Source organism: Macrobrachium rosenbergii, chromosome 20 (assembly GCF_040412425.1).
Source record: "Macrobrachium rosenbergii isolate ZJJX-2024 chromosome 20, ASM4041242v1, whole genome shotgun sequence".
NCBI lineage: Eukaryota > Metazoa > Arthropoda > Malacostraca > Decapoda > Palaemonidae > Macrobrachium > Macrobrachium rosenbergii.
In genome coordinates, this window is record NC_089760.1 from 21,183,529 (window position 1) to 21,204,062 (window position 20,534).

At 35.9% G+C, this 20,534-nt stretch overlaps 2 protein-coding genes across 5 annotated transcripts in view; one reads left to right on the forward strand and one right to left on the reverse strand.

The window, feature by feature from the left end:
* The window catches only part of LOC136849137 (sperm-specific protein PHI-2B/PHI-3-like), a 79,890-nt gene extending 78,687 nt beyond the window's left edge, over window positions 1-1,203 (forward strand). The window contains exon 5 of the mRNA XM_067122181.1: window positions 1,108-1,203. Coding sequence (XP_066978282.1) covers window positions 1,108-1,167 — 60 coding nt within the window. The 3' untranslated portion in view covers window positions 1,168-1,203. The remainder of the gene's footprint in view (window positions 1-1,107) is intronic.
* A 3,718-nt stretch (window positions 1,204-4,921) lies between these two features.
* Window positions 4,922-20,534, reverse strand: part of Uba2 (Ubiquitin-like activating enzyme 2) — a 43,363-nt gene continuing 27,750 nt past the window's right edge. For all 4 annotated transcript variants that reach the window (XM_067122174.1, XM_067122171.1, XM_067122172.1 and 1 more), the window contains exons 7-13: window positions 17,346-17,455; window positions 17,051-17,180; window positions 15,909-16,021; window positions 10,081-10,356; window positions 9,802-9,884; window positions 6,535-6,656; window positions 4,922-5,362 (exon numbers count right to left, since the gene is read on the reverse strand). In XM_067122174.1, the coding sequence (XP_066978275.1) occupies window positions 5,211-5,362; window positions 6,535-6,656; window positions 9,802-9,884; window positions 10,081-10,356; window positions 15,909-16,021; window positions 17,051-17,180; window positions 17,346-17,455 (986 nt within the window). In that variant the 3' untranslated portion in view covers window positions 4,922-5,210. The remainder of the gene's footprint in view (window positions 5,363-6,534; window positions 6,657-9,801; window positions 9,885-10,080; window positions 10,357-15,908; window positions 16,022-17,050; window positions 17,181-17,345; window positions 17,456-20,534) is intronic.

The following is a 20,534-nucleotide window of genomic DNA, read 5'->3' on the forward strand; positions in this document are numbered from 1 at the left end:
CTTGCATAACCATTCTTGTCAGTGCCTTTAAACTAAACTCATCACCACCCTGAAGTACACCATCTTTTCATAACCCAAACTCCTTACTCGAGATGCCCCGTAGAAGGCTCTACTCCAGGCTTATTAAAGTAGTGTTGTGAATAAAAGAAATCTCCCATTTCCCTCACTATTACTATTCCTGTGCTAGAGATTTTTATAAATCACCCAAATCACAGGATGGCAACATACCTCAAGGGTATATGCAGAATGACTGTGGAAACAATTTCAAAAGTAATATATTTAACAGCATTCCTACTTGTTACCTCACATGAAGTCTTGCAGTGCCTTTGAGCCCTAAGACGACTTGTGCTAGGTAGTTATGTTGGACTACCCGAGAGGCCATTAGATGTATCACCATTGTACACAGTGACATTCTGAGATGCCTCACCAACACACCCCACTACCTCTCTGCCCTGTTCATAGAAAACTGCATGATATAGTCAGGTTTGGCAGGAACTTACTAAGACATATCTGATCTGTATTCAGTTTTGCCATATCTGAAAAGGCACATCCATTTCATCAAATCTGCTAAATTGTGTTAGCATCTCTCATGATAAATCTTGTTGCACAATAATTCAATAACTTGTAAAATCTGTTAGGGCCCCCGCTAGTCATGTTATTGGTCAACAAACCAGTCCACCTTTTCCTGCTTCATAATTTTTTCATTACCTTGACTTAAATTAATTCACTTTAGATTGTTACTTGCATTCTGTGGATATTGAGAGACTATCTAGACTTTAATACCTATCCAGACTAATTTAATGGAAAAAACAAAGACAATGCCCCTGAATTATCTGCTAGTTTACAAATCAAACTATGAAGCTTGAAGGACCCAGTGCAACTGACATTGAAAATTACAGAACCACTGCAGTATGATGGTGGTTTTTCTATTCTGAATCATTTTTCTGCCAATTTCTCAGCATGACAGCTTTTGAATTCATAAAGTTATCCTACAGGGCAATTGTAAAGTTTATGTATTGTAATATTTTTATAATTTTTTGTGTATTTTCCGTTATGAATGGGATTAAAATTTTTTATTTTTGCATCGTTTGGTTTGAAATTTGGAAGCCCTTGGAAGCCCTACCAACATGGCTGGATGTCTTACCCTGCAGGAGCGTGCCCAGCTAGCAGCACGTTACGAAGTTTGGAGAGCTGTTAAAGTGCAAAGATAGTGGAGGACCATTAACCCTTAAACGCCTACTGGACGTATCATACGTCGACTAAAATTGTCTGTTGGATGCCAAGTGGACGTACCGTACGTCGACTACAAAAAATTTCAACCTTTGGTCAACTCTGACTCGACCGAAATGGTAGAAAAACGCAATTGTAAGCTAAAACTCTTACATTCAAGTAATATTCAATCATTTACCTTCATTTTGCAACAAATTGGAAGTCTCTAGCACAATATTTCGATTTATGGTGAATTTTTGAAAAAAACTTTTTCCTTACGTCCGAGCGGTTAACTCGGTCGAAAATTTCAGAAATTCTTTCGTCATTTTGTCGTAATTTTTGCAGTTTTATATTAGCCGTTACGTAAAGTTTTATATATGAAAATGTGCGCAATTTCATGTAAAATACAAAAAAATACAACCCATGGTTGTAGCTTTTATCAGTTTGGAAATATTTTCATATAAATCTCGATAACTGCCAAAATTTCAACCTTTGGTCAACTCTGACTCGACCGAAATGGTAAAAAAACGCAATTGTAAGCTAAACCTCTTACATTCTAGTAATATTCAATCATTTACCTTCATTTTGCAACAAATTGGAAGTCTCTAGCACAATATTTCGATTTAAGATGAATTTTTGAAAACTTTTTCCTTACGTCCGCGCCAGAAATTCTTTCGTCACGTTGTCGTAATGTTTGCACCGTTTTATATTAGTCGTTACATAAAGTTTTATATATGGAAATGTGTGCAATTTCATGTAGAATACAACAGAAAATAACTCATGGTTGTAGCTTTTATCAGTTTTGATATATTTTCATATAAATCACGATAACTGCCAAAATTTCAACCTTCGGTCAACTTTAACTCTACCAAAATGGTAAAAAAACGCAATTATAAGCTAAAACTCTTACATTCTAGTAATATTCAATCATGTACCTTCATTTTGCAACAAACTGGAAGTCTCTAGCACAATATTTCGATTTATGGTGAATTTCTGAAAAAAAAAAAAAAACTTTCCTTACGTCTGTGCGCGGTAACTCGGCCGAACATCTCTGAAATTCTTTCGTCACGTTGTCGTAATGTTTGCATCGTTTTACATTAGTCGTTACATAAACTTTTATATATGAAAATGTACGCAATTTCATGTAGAATACAACAAAATAATTCATGGTTGTAGCTTTTATCACTTTTGAAATATTTTCACATAAATCACAACTGCCAAAATTTCAACCTTTGGTCAACTTTAACTCGACCAAAATGGTCAAAAAACGCTATTGTAAGCTAAAACTGTTACATTCTAGTAATATTCAATCATTTACCTTTATTCTGCAATAAATTGGAAGTCTCTAGCACAATATTTCGATTTATGGTGAATTTTTGAAAAAAACATTTTCCTTACGTCCGCGCGGTAACTCGGCTGAACATCTCTGAAATTCTTTCGTCACGTTGTCGTAATGTTTGCACCGTTTTATATTAGTTGTTACATAAACTTTTATATATGAAAATGTGCACAATTTCATGTAGAATTTCATGTAGAATACAACAGAAAATAACTCATGGTAGTAGCTTTTATCAGTTTTGAAATATTTTCATATAAATTACGATAGAAAAAATTCCACCTTCGGTCAACTTTAACTCGACTGAAATGGTTGAAAACTGCAATTGTAAGCTAAAACACTTACAGTCTAGTAATATTCAATCAATTAGCTTCATTTTTCAACAAACGGGAAGTCTCTAGCACAATATTTCGATTTATGGTGAATTTTTTAAAACATTTTTTTACGTCCGCGCGTTACGGATTCATGCATCATATTGTGATATTTTCTGTGTTGCTTTGATTGTTTTACAATTTGTTATATGCCAAAATCATCGCAATTTAGTGTACAATACAAAGAAAAAAAAAATCCGTTAGCTTTAACCGTTTTGCTCACAGCGCGATTTGTATAAAATTATATATGAATTTTTTTTGCGCTGTCATATATTTCAATATTTTTATATGTTATTTTTTTCATTTCTGATGGTTGCATACTAAACTTCAGGCAATGACAAAAAAAAGGAGCCAAAAATGAACTCTTAATCTTAAAAACTAAGCGTGCTGTGATTTTTTGAAAAAAACTTTTTTTTCCGCTTCGGCGCTAACTCCCAAACGCCGCCGGCATACGGGAGACGTTTTTGTAAATAGAGGCTCGCCGTTTAAGGGTTAAATGAAGATATGCTGAAGTTGACACAAAGATGATCAAGAATTGTCATGCAAAACTCATGGCTACAGGATCTGTACATGATACTCAAAAGAAGCGGTGCCCTTCCAATTCCAGTGATCCAGAGGGAGTGCAAGGTGAATATTGATTGAATTGAATAAAATACAGAATTTAGGACAATGGCCAAGCACTGCGACCTATGAGGTCATTCAGCACTGAAATGGAAATTGACAGTAAAAGGTCTGATAAGTGTAGCAGGAGGAAAGCAAATATGAATGGAGGTACAGTAAAAGGAATGAGATGGGTTGCAGCTACACCACATGAGGTGCACTGATGGCACTACCCCTCGTAGCCCCTTACTGGGGTTAGTGCAAGTTGTTCAAGAAATGTTTAATCATAACCCATAAAGTCCAATTCGACAAGCAGCAATGGAAAGTGGGCTTTCCTTTCACTGTGTATGAACTGTGCTCAAGGAGGAGCTTAAATGGCATGTTTGGAAGTCACACTACTCTCAAGCACACACTGCTGAAGACACTGACATTTGTATGGAGTATGGGGAGGTGATGTTGGCTTGGTATGAAGATTGGTCTGATCTTTAAAAATATCCTTTGGAGTGAAGAAACGGTACAGTATTTTCCACATCGGTGGGTTTGTGAATCGTCTCAACTGCCACTACTGGCAGGAGAACATCCTCGTGTTATCTCAAAAAAAAAATGCAGAATTGGCCTAAGGTAACAGTATGGTGTAAAATGATTTTGGACAATATTGTGGGTCCCTTCATCCTCCGCAATATGGACAGTATTGTGGGTACCTTCATCCTTTGCGATGTGGACAGTATTGTGGGTCCCTTCATCCTTCGCGATACCATGAAAGCCAGAAGGTACCTCACCATGCTGCAAGATGAAATCTGACTAGTTATCAGTAATTGGGAGCATATTGAAGATTTGATTTTAATGTTGATTTTAATGCAAGATGGTGCTCCTCAACATTTTGCTCTTGTTCATGAATGCCCACTTCCCTGGGAGATGGATGGGTCATCTTGGTCTGCATGAGTGGCCAGCCAGAAGCCCTGACTTAACACCTTGCGACTTTCTTCTTTGGGGTTGGTTAAAGGAGCAAGCCTACTGTACGAAACCAACTACTTCGTAAGAACTTGAAAGGTGAATACAAGAAGTTTTGTCTTCCATCCCACAACAGTTCCTGGTGGAATCCATTGATGTGGTACCTGGGCGGCTTGAGAAGCTGGTAGCGAATGCTGGTACCTATCAAATTTTAAATGAAACTCCATGCTATATATTTTCTCATTCATTTCTTGTAAAATTTATAGTCATGAAATAAACAATATGAATTTAAAAATAGGGAGTTACTTTTTACTTTTCAACCACCCTGTAGAATTTCTAAAAGAAAAAAATGGATAAATACTAACAAGGAAGGTTTAGGGCATCCTTCACAGTGCCAATCATTTCCTTTCAAAACTAAATTAGAAATTGTGCAAGCATCAAATTAAAGTCTTAAAAATATTTAACTTTAATGCTATACAAAAATAAGACCATACTGGATTCTTAACTATATGAAGAGAAAAGTTGCAGCCTTGTTTTAGCACTACATTTACAAAGCATTTTTTACCTGACACAATGGATTACTAAGAGAACTCAAAAGTAACATAAATAAAAACTGATATATTAAAAAAAAAAAAGTCAGAAATTTCTTTGTACTGTAGGGATACACAAGGGAAGTAAAGCAGTGCACTTAAAAGTACACTACAGAGGAGATAAAGTGTCCACAACACCAGACAGTTCTATTTTTAAAGCACTACAACATCATCTGTTGGATCCACTCGCATTTTCTTGACAGGTTGTGTTCCTTCATCATCTGCTCTTCTTTTCTTGGGTTCATCATCATCAAGACATACCAAGTCATTTTCATCGTCCATGACCATCGTAGAGGCTCCAGCTCCTGAAAGTTTTTTATTTTTCGTGAATAATGTGGGAAGGGATTTTAAAAATGCTCCTATTTAATCCAATGATTTCCAAATATTAAGAAACACATTCATAAAAATAAAAAAAAAACTATATGACCAAAGCTCTACTTAAAAGTGGTTTACCTATTAATGAAAAAGTTTTTACTATTAATCTACAACACAAAAACAAACGGCAAAAGCCAAAAACTTCTTGGTGATCAAATTTCACATGCTTTGTAATACTGATATCAATTAATTGAACAAAAGCTAATTTCCCATTAATTTAAGCTCAGTTATTTTATTAACAGTATTAAATACGATAATTTGATATCTAAAAATGATACACTCGATGCTTGTTCTTTGGGATGGAGGTTTTATCTACACTGCTTAACCATTTCGTACTCCAATACTGGCATCTTTATGTCACACAGTTTGTTAGGGAGGCAACTGACCAATACTAAAATGTTAAAAAAATAAAACCTCACTCTAAGTGAATTGTTGAATGTGCACAAACAAAATTAGTCAGTGGCTGAAAACACTATGAAATAGTTAATCAAGAAAGATATATATATGTAATTGTTAATCAAGAATGACATACTAAGATTAGGCATGGTAATTATGTAACTTACAGAAATTGGACAGGAAAAACTATATTGTTTAATAAACTGGATATTTATGTATAAAAACAATTATAACAGCCATATAAATTATACAATTTCATAATTGCCTGTTTTATTTTATGCTGACCTTCACAAAGGACTTGTAGTTTTGTACTAGAATAAAGCTGAATAATGCACTTAATTTAACCTTTCACATATAAAACTTTTTCTTCACAATGGTAGTACTGGATACATAAGTTCCCCTTGTTAATATTCTGTACTGGTGACATTAACGGCTTTCTTTCTCATTTGAATCAGAAAGTATTGAAAGCATTTGGCCAAAATCCATGCCAAGCTAAAAGAACAACAAACTTATAATTAAATAAAAAATGTGTAATATTTCATGAATATAATTTCTAATTCAATAGAGGATATTTGTATATATTTAAATAAAACAAATATCTTCTTAATCCTAAAACTTAAATTTCTAGAAAAAAATTTATATTTCTAGAAAACCAAAGTTCATCACACTAAATATGAACTCTGATGTAATACAATGATGCCCATACCTGCATCATTTGAAATTTTAGCTGCCTCTTCAGCATTCTTCTTTGCTTGTTCCTCTTGTGCCTTCTTCAGTTCATCTGGGTTGCCAAGTACTTCAAACTCTGCTCCTTCTTCTAATTTTTCACTTTTGTACGATAAAGATTGAAAATTAGTAGCTGTTTAGCTTTGTGCATTTAATACATTTAACTACCTCAAACTTGAAATCTCCTTGTACGCAAAAACCATTTGTTTATACGAACCTACAACTTTGCTTCAAAGGGTACAATAGCTATAATCTAAAGTACTGTAATCTTATAACTAACTAACCTCCTAAAATCTACTTGTCCACACTACTCTTAACACTTGTATATGTGAAAGGCCACATTCAACAGCCAAAACCTGAGGGGAAGAATTCTGTTCTAATAATCTCTCTCCTTGGCCAATTACTTTATGTATGCTGATGGAGTTTGGGAGATGAGTAAATATTAAGTACTCTGGTGTGAGTCGACTGAAATTTGCACACTTAACTGCCCTCAGTCACCAAGTTATTCTTGTGATGAGTGCAATCTTACATTTAGCATTATACAATCTGTAGCTACACTTACTGGGGTACCCTGTGCTTTGGTGGGGCTCATGTGCCACTGAAACACAGGAGAAATCTACAGAAACACAACAGATTGGACATCTTGCCAAGTGTAATAATTACTTCTCTAGCCAAACATTGGGACACTTCCAGCCATTCAGTGCTTTTGCCAGATGAAATTCAAGCATAATGGCTTTGCAAGGTGAAATTAAAGCAAAGAAATATATCAGTGGTTTATCTCAACAGGTGTCAAACATTTAGCATTGTCCACAACAAAGACCTGAGCATTTCTTCAGCTGAAGGGTGACATCATACACTATAGCTGGTTCACTTAGGGTAGATTCTTGGGCCTACGAGACGTTTGTTTGGCAGCCTCTGATTGGCTGGTACCAGGAGGTAGACAGCTCTCGTTTTTATGTCGGTAGCTCAGAAAACTAGCAACTTTATATTTCTTCATTTACCTCACGTTTTGCACAAGACAGGAAAGTTTTGGTCATATCATAGGATTTGGTATTGTACTAAATCATGATTTCCTGAAATCAATAAGATAAAACACAAAGGAATTACGAGTAAAACTGAAGAGAGAAGCATTTAATTCTTTATATGTGTTTTTACTTATCAGATTTTGCATCATTCATGCAATTAAGATAAAACTTGTGTTTTCATACAATAAATTCACTGAATATGCTGGTGCTTTCAGATTTTAGATGCGTGCCTTATGTGAAGAGAAAATGAAGAATATCTTATTATGTTGCATCTGTACTTGACTCATTTTACCAAGAGATGGTGGTCTGAAAGACACTGCGTTCGTCCTCTCAGCCGTTGACAGTTGCGAATTAGCGATATTAGGAGTTTGCAGTTTCATCAATATTTACTCTATTATTATGTAATTACAGTTTCTGTAAATGAAAGCTTAGAATTCCCAATATGACTGTAGAACATTTTCACTCCAATATCATATATGTCTGAACATATCTAATATGGAAAAAAAAAAAAAAAAAAAAAAAATCAGATGGATGCATTTGGATGTGTTGGCTTCAATTTAGTCTAGGTGGGAAATTTGCATACTGTAGGCTACATGATAAATAAGAGGCCTACATAATTATGCGTTCATTATTATTATGGCTGCTTGTTTCTCTGGTCAATAACACCAAAAGCTTACGGTTTTTATATGTTTATTCACTGAACGAAAGTAATCTTGCCATAAAATCTATTGGCGTTGTAACAAATATAAAATTCTGTCTTTTTCCAGAATTTGTTTGAGCTACTCTTACACCAAATGTTTATTCCTTTATATACATGTTACATTTGATAATTATGTAGGCCTGTTATTTATCATGTAGCCTACAATATGCAAATTTCTCACCTAGACTAAATTGAAACCAACACATCCAGATGCATCAATCTGATTATTAATTTTTTCTTATCAGGTATGTTCAGACATACGGACAAAATGATATTGGAGTGAAAAAGTACAACAGTCATCATGGGAATTCTATGCATTTATTTACAGAAAATATTTACAGAAAATATAATGACATAATATGGTAAATACTGTCGAAATGTCAAACTTCTCATATCACTAATTGGCAACTGTCATCGGAGCCTCAAAGCTCTTGCTGTTTGCAGATCACCGTCTCTTGCACTACTGCCAAATTGAGTCAAGAACGGATACAACAAAATATAAGACATATTCCTCATTTTCTCTTCACATATCACAAGCATCTAAAATCTGAAAGCACCAGCATATTCAGGGTGAATTTACTGTATGAAAACACAAGTTTTATTTTATCTTGATCGCTTGAATGATGCAAAATCTGATTGGTAAAAACAGGTATAAAGAATTAAATGCTTCTCTCTTCACTTTTACTCCTTGTAATTCCTTTGTGTTTTATCTTATTGATTTTAGGAAATCATGATTTAGTTGTACAATTACAATTGCATCCCATGGTACAATAAAAAATTTCCTACTTTGTGCAAAATGTGAGATAAATGAAAAAATATACACATATTGCTAGTTTTCTGAGCCACAGATGTAAAATTGAGACAGAGAGCGAGTCGCCTACCTCCCAGTACCAGGCAATCAGAGGCTGCCAAACAAACGTTTCGTAGGCCCAAGAACGTGCAAGTGAAAAAAAAAAGATAAATGGAGTTGCATAAGAGAACATACTGTTTGTTTAAAAGAATGGCAAGTTTCAAGCTAAGATAACAAATACAGTATACAGCACATAAAAAAAAATAGCAGGAAAAATACAGAATACAGTACTGGATGAGAAAGGTGCAAGCAATTCTTATGCAATGCAAATAAGCAGGAAATGGTAACAGACAACTTAGGGGAAATGGAATGAAATTCCAGTGAAATGAGATAAAGATGCCTTAATGGCATAAAAATGCACGACAAGCTTTCAACTAATGTGCGGGGGGGAGGGGGTGCCTTAACAAGGGGGACCTCTTGTCCCCAAAGTGAACATACCATCACATCAAATTGAAAAGTTTTAGTGGTGACTTGTATTTAATGCAAAAAAAATTAACTATAAATCTGAAGTAATTGTTTCACAAGCAAGGCACGAAGCTATGGTTTACCATAAAGTAATAAACTGTACAACTATTGTATGTCGTATTTTTATACTAAAAAAAAATTGCTCCAGGAAGTAAATGTAGAGGAAAATACCACTATACAAGCATATGATGCACTTGTGTTACTCACCTATGGACAATGTTGATTGTAAGAGTATAATTTTGCAAAAAATCATCACAATTCAAGCGAGTGCCATCCATGATACCAAAGTCCTGAAAACAAATGACACCTAAATCGTAAGAGATTTAATTATATTTGGATAAGAACTTCAAAACTTTTGAGCTCTGACAATAAATTTTCTCCCTATAATATTCATATACCAGAGTTCCTACTGTTTTTTATAAACTGCTTCTGTTAATTAAGAAATGGTACATCTGTGGTTTCACAATATTTAAACGTCCAACTTACCTTCAAAAGCTTATCATTATTCTCTTCAGTCTCGCCTTCTTCTGAAGAAATTAATATGGTGCCTTTGCCATCTGATATCTCAACATCTGGAGCAACCATATTTAATGCTGCTTTGAGTATTCTCTCTTCCAGTGTTTTGACTGTTGTCTTTTCAACATTCAATCGAACACAAACTTCTGGCTTCTCTGAGCATACATAGCATTTTTTATTTGGCTTATCTAGGACACAGGGAACCAAAAGGCGTTTTCTTGGATTTGGACGTCTGTTCAAGTACACCTGTTAGTAGTAGACAAAGAAGAAAAATAAAATTATTCAAAATACACTTAGCCATTATTTAACCTACCAAGAAAAATTAATAAAAGAAGCTGTCATTACTTTATGGATACTATCCTAATTAAAACTTATTGGTTGATTTATATAAAGATATGCCATTATGAAGTTGAATGAACACCTGAGGAATGGAAGTCTAAAAAAGATTTATGCCTCTTGTCCCAAGAACAAGTAGCAGCAGGGGAAGGCATAGCATTAGCCCAAGTCTTGCTAGGAGACACGTGAAACTTATTGCCACAACAAGGGTTGCAGACGAAGCAGAAGGGCATCTAATGCAAATATTAGCAGAGTTTGTAAACCCTCTAAGCAAGGGGGAACCACTAGTCGAGGAACAGTAAGCAGTAATCAAAGTACACTCTTAGGCCCTCCATCTCCTCTGAAGGCAGCCTCTGACCCAGGAAGGAGAGGGCATAAGAGACAACAGGACTTCATATACAGCCTCCCCTGGCAAGGGACCTGAAGTTAGAATTCCAACAGCCTACAGGACAAAGTGGTGACCTGGAGCTATAAGACTGACAAGGGGAATTAGGTAGTGACCTCTGGGTGACAAAAAGCCAGCTGTCAGTAACTGTAGACCTTTGGTACTAGATAGATGAAGATCACTGACAATATGGAGACGTAGTGAAGAAGTGGAACAGGCAGTAAATGATGAGGAAGCTGAGGCAACAAAGTTAATGATGGCTGCTTGGAGAGTGCTGGAAGTTCTACTTGTCCCTGAATATGTGCACAACGGCCTCCCAAAAGATCAGGAGCCATGAGATCCACAACATACACCAAGCAAAGCTCTGTAGTACACAAAAGACCAAAGAAGTTCCGCAAGACCATGTCCCTCTTTGTCATGACATTACCTATAACCAGCACATAAAACATGCATTCAACACGGATGCGAGTATTGGAGAGAGGACCAGGTGATTAGCCGTGGCTGTCCCCAGCACAAGGCGAGCTGGATGAGGGTGAGACTCTCCTACAGAAGTGTTCTTTTGTCCATTTCCAAGGCTGTACATCTGTCAAAGAAAGGTCCAAAGAGACATGGGCTTCCTCGGTGATAGTTGCTATAAAAAGCCTGTGAAGAGCAGCCCTGGATTCTAAAGGACCAGCCACCTGTATCAGCATGTGAAGCCACAACTTACTCCTGTACAGATGACTTAAATGCAAAGAACTAGTCCTGAAGCACAGGTGCACCCTTCTTCCTAGTCCTAACTAGAAATCATAAGCAGCAAAGTGAACTGGCATCAAGGATGATGCTGAGCCTGGGCAGGAAGCTGGGGGGAAGGGAGAAAGGCGAGGAGGTTCGAATGAGTGACATAAAAAGATGCAGCAAGTGCACCATGTGACGAGAGGAAAATCCTTCCCGCAGACAGAAGGGAGACCTTTGGGAGAGGCAGACACTAGTGGATACAATAACTACTTCACTGAAAAACAGGAGGAGCAGCCAATATGCCTTGCAGGTTAGATGAAGCAAACATTGCTGGCCCCTACATGAAGGGCACTGTAAATAAAGTGCTACAGGAATTGCCGTCCTTACCCACACAAGTATGCTGGGACATTATGATGAACACAATTAATGCCAAACTAATTCATGAATACAACACACAACTAACTAAGCCAGAACAGTGCGAACAAATGGTAACCATTACTGTGGCTGAGCAAACATGAAGCACACATAAGTGAGCAAACATTCAACCCCAATAACAAGGCAAGGGTTAAAGTTACACTAATCGGCATATTCACTTAGCAACCGAAAATCCTAAATTACATTTACATGAATATGATATTAATAAAACTCAGTACAACGAAAAAAAAAAAAAATCTTTGACCACTGAAATTCAGGGAACTCATTAAAAATTCAATGAAATCTTTGACTTCACTGAAATTCACGTAACTCATTAAAAATTCAATGAAATCTTTGACTTCACTGAAATTCACGGAACTCATTAAAAATTCAATGACAAATGTAAAAAATCAGCAAACCACTAGCAAACAGAAGGGCAACTGGCTACTCACTGTAACACCATAGCAGTGAGTTAGTTGCCAACAGAAAAGTAACAAAATGCTATTGAATATTACAAAAGTGAAGCAAGATGAAAATGTACTAATAATGCTAGCCAATGAAAGGCACAACACGAAAGTGTAAAACTCTTGGTGTTCTGGGGAGAATAAAGCACATCGTGAAATCAAGGTGCACAGACTGAATAACATGGTGTCATGGACCCAGTGGAGTTAGCTGGCATGCATTGTGGAATCTTTCTTTGCAGCACTCAAAATTGGTGGGCATAGTTTTGTATTAACTGAAATTTGTATTAAATGAAAATTACAAAATCATACATCAAATAAATAATAAAAATGATGAAAGGGCACACGTTAAGTGTCAGCAATAAACACCATCAGCTCTGCCTAGTAAAATCTAAGAAATATGGTGTAAAACAAAATTCACTAGAAACCAATATATAGCATATTAATAAATCAATGATGAATGAAAACAAAGAAGTTTATGGTATAAAGAACAATAAATCCAAAATGTTAAATGCTGGGAGAGGAACACAGACAATGATAACACTGCCATATTGCACAGAAGAGCTTCTTGCAAGAGGTCCGAGTATATGCAGTGTGCTCTTTCCTTCATGTTTAGGATAAGCTTGAATGGCTGGGAGTCATCATACAGAAGCAAGGCATTTCATGATGGTTTCAAACCAATCTGCATGATATATTGTTAATTGCAATAAATTGATCAATGTTACTGTAAAAGTATAAATAAAAAATACTAATGGCACCTCTTCTACCTTCCTGAGGCAACAAAGATTACATTGTGATGCATTTGTCTATAGTCAGCCTTTCCAACCTTATAGAACCTGAAACTACTGTACTGTATTACTAATCCATAATGTTTTAACCAATTTATATATATAAAGAAATGAAATACGACTTCTGTTTTATATTTGCAAGTCAATTTTGGTAGGTTTTTTTTTTCTGAGGTAATGGAGAGAGAAATCTATGTTCTGAAATCAATGATTTTCAGAAAAATCCACATCTAAAAAAGGTATTTGTATCATATATTAATAATAATATCATAAATTGTTATCAAGTAGTTTAACCAGACCACTGAGACAGTTTATTTAGAGGATTTATGTTTATTAATGATGAGGTTTAGATTTCACTTATGCATGCAGTATACAGTATGCTTTCCAGAGTATCAAGATTAGAGCCTTATTATTTTAGAGTCTGGTTGGTAGAATTAGGATGATTCTCATTTTTGGTTCAGTATTTTTCATCTAATATGTTTATGAAACATGACAGCTCCATTTTTCTACAAAATACAGTACTGGAAACCTACTGACAAGGACCAGGTATCTGTTTTCCTCAAGACAATGTTAATACTGTACACTGAACACGAATTAGGTTTGAGGCAGTGTAAAATATAGTAAAATAATCCACATGTAAGTTACTTTCAGTTACTGACTGAACCATGATGCTATTAACCCTTAAACGCCGACTGGACGTATCGTAAGTCGACTAAAATTGTCTGTCGGGTGACTAGTGGACGTACCGTACGTCGACTACAAAAAATTTCAACCTTTGGTCAACTTTGACTCGACCGAAATGGTCGAAAAATGCAATTGTAAGCTAAAGCTCTTACATTCTAGTAATATTCAATTATTTACCTTCATTTTGCAACAAATTGGAAGTCTCTAGCACAATATTTCGATTTATGGTGAATTTTTGAAAAAACTTTTCCCTTACGTCCGCGCAGTAACTCAGCCGAAAATTTCAGAAATTCTTTTGTCATTTTGTCGTAATTTTTGCACTATTTTATATTAGCCGTTACATAAAGGTTTATATATGAAAATGTGCACAATTTCATGTAAAATACAACAAAAAACAACCCATAGTTGTAGCTTTTATCAGTTTTGAAATATTTTCATATAAATCACGATAAGTGCCAAAATTTCAACCTTCGGTCAACTTTGACTCGACCGAAATGGTCGAAAAACGTAATTGTAAGCTAAAACTCTTACATCCTAGTAATATTCAATCATTTACCTTCATTTTGCAACAAATTGGAAGTCTCTAGCACAATATTTCGATTTATGGTGAATTTTGGGAAAAAAAAAAAAAAAAAAAAAAAAAAAAAAAAAAAAAAATCCTTACATCCGCGCGCGGTAACTCGGCCGAACATCTCAGAAATTCTTTCGTCACTTTGTCGTAATGTTTGCACCGTTTTATATTAGTCGTTACATAAAGTTTTATATATGAAAATGTGTGCAATTTCATGTAGAATACAACAAAAAATAACTCATGGTTGTAGCTTTTATCACTTTTGAAATATTTTCATATAAATCACAATGAATAGAAAAAATTCGACCTTCGATCAACTTTAACTCGACCGAAATGGTCGAAAACTGCAATTTTAAGCTAAAACACTTGTCTAGTAATATTCAATCAATTAGCTTCATTTTGCAACAAACGGGAAGTCTCTAGCACAATATTTCGATTTATGGTTAATTTTTGAAAACAACTTTTTTTTTACGTCCGCGCGTTACGAATTCATGCATCATTTTGTGATAATATTTTCTCTGTGTTGCTTTGATCGTTTTACAATTTGTTATATACCAAAATCATCGCAATTTAGTGTACAATACAAAGAAAATAAAAATAACTCATTAGTTTTAACTGTTTTGCTCACAGCGCGATTTGTATACAATTATATAAGAAATTTTTTTTCGTGCTGTCATATATTTCAATATTTATATATGATGATATTTTTTTCATTTCTGATGGTTGCATACTAAACTTAAGGCAATGACAAAAAAAAGGAGCCAAAAATGAACTCTTAACCTTTAAAACTAAGTGTGCTGTGATTTTTTGAAAAAATCTTTTTTTCCGCTTTGGCGCTAACTCCCGAACACCGCCAGCATACGGCAGACGCTTTTGTAAATAGAGGCTCGGCGTTTAAGGGTTAATGGCTAGGTAATAATGTGCTATTTAAACCATCCTTGAGGCAAGAGTGCTGTCTACATAAATTCTTAGCCTCTGCCTGTCTTCTAAGTACCAAAGTCACAGGTCTTAGTAATATTTTTATTATATATTACTTCATGGAAAGAACAAATTACATTTCTTGTCTCGTAAGACTTGCCCACAGAATTAATTCTTGAAATAAGAAGAAAAAAATGGAAATTGGAGGTAAGTGAAGAGCAATGTAGGAAAAGACCAAAATAAACATAAAAAATAAAAGGACAAAAATTTAGTAGCTACAGCTTAAGGGGCATTGCAAAGAACCTTTAGAACCATCTAGAATAATCTGCCCAGAGCACACTAAGTGGTAGCCCCAAAGGAGTTTTAATAACCATGGATAGAACAGTATACAAAGAGGCATACTCCTATGTGAAAAATATTCAACATATAACAGTAATATCTTAAGGCTCAAAAAATTTGAGAAAGCTACATGACTACAAAAATTGCAAACCAAAAATATCCCAGCACAATGAACTTTATTTACTTACTGTTTTGCATTCATTTAGACGTCCTTGTAAGATTTTCATAGATTCTAGTACAATTAACCCTGCAATAATAGCATTTGTGGTGGCAATGGCTGGAATGATATTGCCTGCCATAGCTGTGGAAGAAATAAATTTTCCATCAATAATGAATGTTAAAAAGGGCATTACTCAACATAAAACAAGCAAAAATCCATTACAACAATTCATGGTGACAATAAACTAGCCACACAAAATTCATACAAAACTCTACAGTAATACTGACAAAGTATTTCTATAACATAAAGCACCACGCCATGGAACATAAGTCTAAAAGAAAGCTACACCCTGTGACCTGTCCAATGTATGCCTCAACTGGTTGAAAAGAAAATTAGTAATCTCATTTCTTGTGCATTTCCTGTAACAGTTTGGCAGCCCAATATACGCTTGATTGGTTTGGCAAGAACAAAGAAAAGGTCTCACATTTTGTCTACGAGTTAAAAGATTTTGACCTAATAAATTCAACGGGTTTCTTATGTTAGCATGCAAGAGATGTGTGTGGGTGATCAAGAACTACTGTACTACTAAATAATAAAAGAAAGCCCATGTAAGAGTTAAGGCTGTTTTAAGAAACTGTAATGAGTCTTATTATAACTGTATATGTATCTGGACTTTATCTATAAATAGGATATAAAACTAAATATTTTATACAAAACTTAATGATTACAAATATTTTCTACACCCACTAAAGGTGTGTGTGTGTGTGTGTGTGTGTGTATGTGTGAGGCACGAGTTCAGGTACGTTTCCACAGTTGAAGCCAATGCTACAGTGACCCTAACAATACCTTGGAGACCATTCATTGCATTCGAGAAAATAGCCCTATCTTCCATAAGAAAACCAAAATTTTGTGTCACCTTTTAATAAGAGAAGGAAGAAAATGTAAGCAGCTCATAGATAACTTGACATTAGTGGAAAACACTGTCAGTGCTCTTCAGGAGTAGTTAGATTCATTAAAATAAACCCATTGAAAGTGTTAGTAATTTTCAGTGGCATGAAGAATTTAGCAGTTTCTCATATTCCATGTTAAAACAATTGGAAAGGTTAAGTCTAACCACAACTACTAAAGAAAGTATTGTGTAAAATCAAAAGAATTAAGATCAATACTTACACTTGACATCAAATCTTGTTTTTTCAGGAATGCCAAAAATATGAGCTCGTACATTAGCACATGCAGTTACAAAGTCCATGCTGTCCTTGTCATCTTTGTCCCAAACTAAATCTTCACCTTCTGGTTGACTCTGTCAAAGAGACCAATATTTTTCAGCTACAGCAGGAGTTTAGGTAAAAAGTTACTATGACCAACATTAAATGGTAATGAATTACAGAATTTTAAAAGATATGGAACGTATGTCTCCTGTTTTTAAAATCCTCTGCTGAAGAGGGAATAACCATTCATGTCTCACCTGCTTTCGTTTATGAAGATTCTCAACAGCTTTTGCAAAAATGTCACGACACTGAGAAATTGTCCATGGTCGCTGGTCTTGGATCAATCCCTCGCCATCAACTATAATATCTAGAAAAGATACATTTAAGGTCTAATATCAGAATATGAATCAAGTTAACCACATGCATCACTTATATTACACTTATGAATCATGTAGAATCCAACCTGCCCCTTTCAGCCATTTTCAATTTATTAGTCAGACCTTTCACTTGGTTTATTTTTAATGAGCATACCATAGTAAGGCACAAGTTTGCTGCTGCAAAATGATGCCCAAATTAATACAATGGCTTAGTGCACAACTTCAAAGTGAACAAAGTGGTACATCATTTATCAAAGATCTGTCTCTGGAACAAAAAGGACTAGCAAAGGTCCAGTGACTGAAAGGGTTTACCTACCTTAAAGGGGGTAAAACACTCCTATTACTATTGAGGACACTTGTGACAGTGAAGCAATATGAGAGTAAGTGAATAACTTACTTTTTAAAGAAAATATTTTCATAAAAATACATGCCAACTACTTATACTTGGCCCATTTAGTGCCCATGAAATGTCCCAGATGCTTCAATCCCTCTAAAAATAAACTTCATTCTCTTGTATCACAATTTCTTAAGCATGTTACATTCAATATAGCCATCCCCAAGTATGGCATGCAGTGGAGCAATAACTGGAACTAGCACGTACAGTGGCAAGTTCGAAGGCTCAATACCATAAAAAATATTTTCTAATTTTATGTATATGGGTTTTGTTACTTCAACTTTTTGATGACTTTACACTGGATGAAGACAAATTTACTGTCGTAAACAAACCACAAATATAAATACACATACCTCTGAATTATATAGCTTTTACTCCTGTGTCAACGGTAGTTAAACAGAATGAAACAAAAAATGAGAACACTCAGATTTCTTTGAATATCCATCTTCTATCCATCTACTTCCCCCATCCCCTTACCAGGAAACCAATGGGTACAAACGCTCGTAACCAGTCAGTCTACTTCTGTCCACTTTGAATGTGGGGAGGTAGGGAGGGCATATTATATGATGGATAGGTAAGTTTTAAAAAAATATAAATATTTAAGACTTATTTTTTAAATACTTAGTTCGACAGATTGAAACAAAAAATGAGAACACTTGGTTTTCTATGAATATCTGTTTCTCTCCATCTATTTCCCCCACTCCCCACCGGGGGAATGGTAGGTACATTATTATTATTATTAAAGTAGTTAACAATACCACTGAGCAGACTTTAAGGTCTCATAAGGCTGGCCCGAAGGATTAGATTAAAATACAAATATGTACAAATTTGTGTCTGTTTACCTAGTGAAACCAATCCACCAGCTATTACTGCTGCCTTGAGAGGATTGTCACTCAAGTATGAGAACCTCATCATGAAGTTACCTGAGGTCTCTTTGGAAGATGTCCCCTTCAGCAGAAGGGAGGGTGGGGTTACTGTGCCAAAACCCAGCAGAGCCAACAATGGATATACAACTAGTACCTACAGACATAAAGGTACACTTCCTATACTCAACCAAGAGTATCTCTAAGCTTCCCGATAAAACAAAAATGAAGTTGAGAACTGCAGACAGAAAAGCTACCAATCATTTCAGGACATAATATCCCCTGCACAAATGAGAGGAGCTAATGCTCTGCAAAAATCATATTGAATTTCTCCACTGTGAAGATAATTCATTGCAAAAACAGAATTACAACGCCACTGGGTGGCCTCAATAACTTTCTCTAAGGAGAAGTTTTTCCAAAAATCCAAAGAAGCAGCCACAGCTCAAATGTCATGTGACATTACCTTCAAGGTAGATAATACATCAGGATCCGATTTTGCATGAGTCCTTCACCAAGGACCTAATGAAATAGGACACTGCATTCTTACTCATTAGAAGGTCTGGCTTCCGGACACTAAAAAAAACAGATTTTTTACATTAGCTCTGATGTCTTTAGTGCGATTCAGATAAATCCTTAAAACCCTCACAGGCCACAGAAGGAAATCTATCTCATTGGGTGGCTAAAGATTCCAAACTGGGTAGGGACACTGTTCTAGGCAAGGGCTTAACCCTAAAATCATTCTTTGCCCAAAACAAAGGCAGAAAGGAAAAAACTGCCTTGTCCTTAGAAAAACTTGCTCTAAAAGACAACGCTTGTTTCCACTCACCCTCTTAGCTGTAGCCAAGGCCACCAAGAAGAGATTTTTCATTGGCTTGTTCCAAAGGTTCAAAAGGTGGTAACAAGAGAAACCTTAGAACTACATCTAGGTTCCAAGATAGAGGGCACCAGACACCTGGGAACCTCCTGCTGAAAACCTCTAATGACATCTTTGATATCTTTGTCCTCAGACAGATGCAGGCCAACACTCTCAGAATAGAAGCCAACATGGCCCTATAGCCTTTAATGGCTGCTACTGAGAACTTTTTCTCATATCTGAGAAATAACAGAAACTTAATGATGTTGTTTATAGAGGTACGGGTGCTGGAACACCCCATCCCTCGGCACCAGGACCTATACACAGACCACTGATGTTGGTAGATCCGATTCACTGAATCCCTCCTGGCACTGACAATGACCTTCCTACAAGCTCTTGAGAAGCCTCGAGCTCGCAGGAGCCAGTGGACAGTCTCCATGTGGTCAGCTGCAGCATGTGGGGGTTATGATGATACCTTTCCTCCCTTGGTTGCTTCAAGAGATTCTTCCCGACAAGGAGAAGTCTGGCCAGATCTATTAATGGCTGAAGCAAGTCTGGAAACCAGACCTTCCTTGCCCACCAAGGGGTAATCAACATCATGTGACAACTGACAGAGTTGCCTAGCTTGCTGATGACTTTTTGGATCATAGCAAAGGGGGGAAAAGCATAACAGTCTAGACCTGACTGGTATCTACCACCCATGCTAGAGGATCTTGAACGGGTGAACAAAACACCGGCAGACAATGATTTCACCTGGTTGCAAACAGGTTTCTGAAGGGGGACCTTCACAGCTTCCACAACCTGTTGCAAGGCCCACTCCATCACTATTACTTGATCCTTGCGACTGAGTACGTCTGCTAGAACGTTCATCCTCCCATGAACAAACTGAGGCAGTAAAGTGATGTTCTTGCTATCTGATCATAAAATGATCTGCCTTGTCAACTGAAAGAAAGACTCAG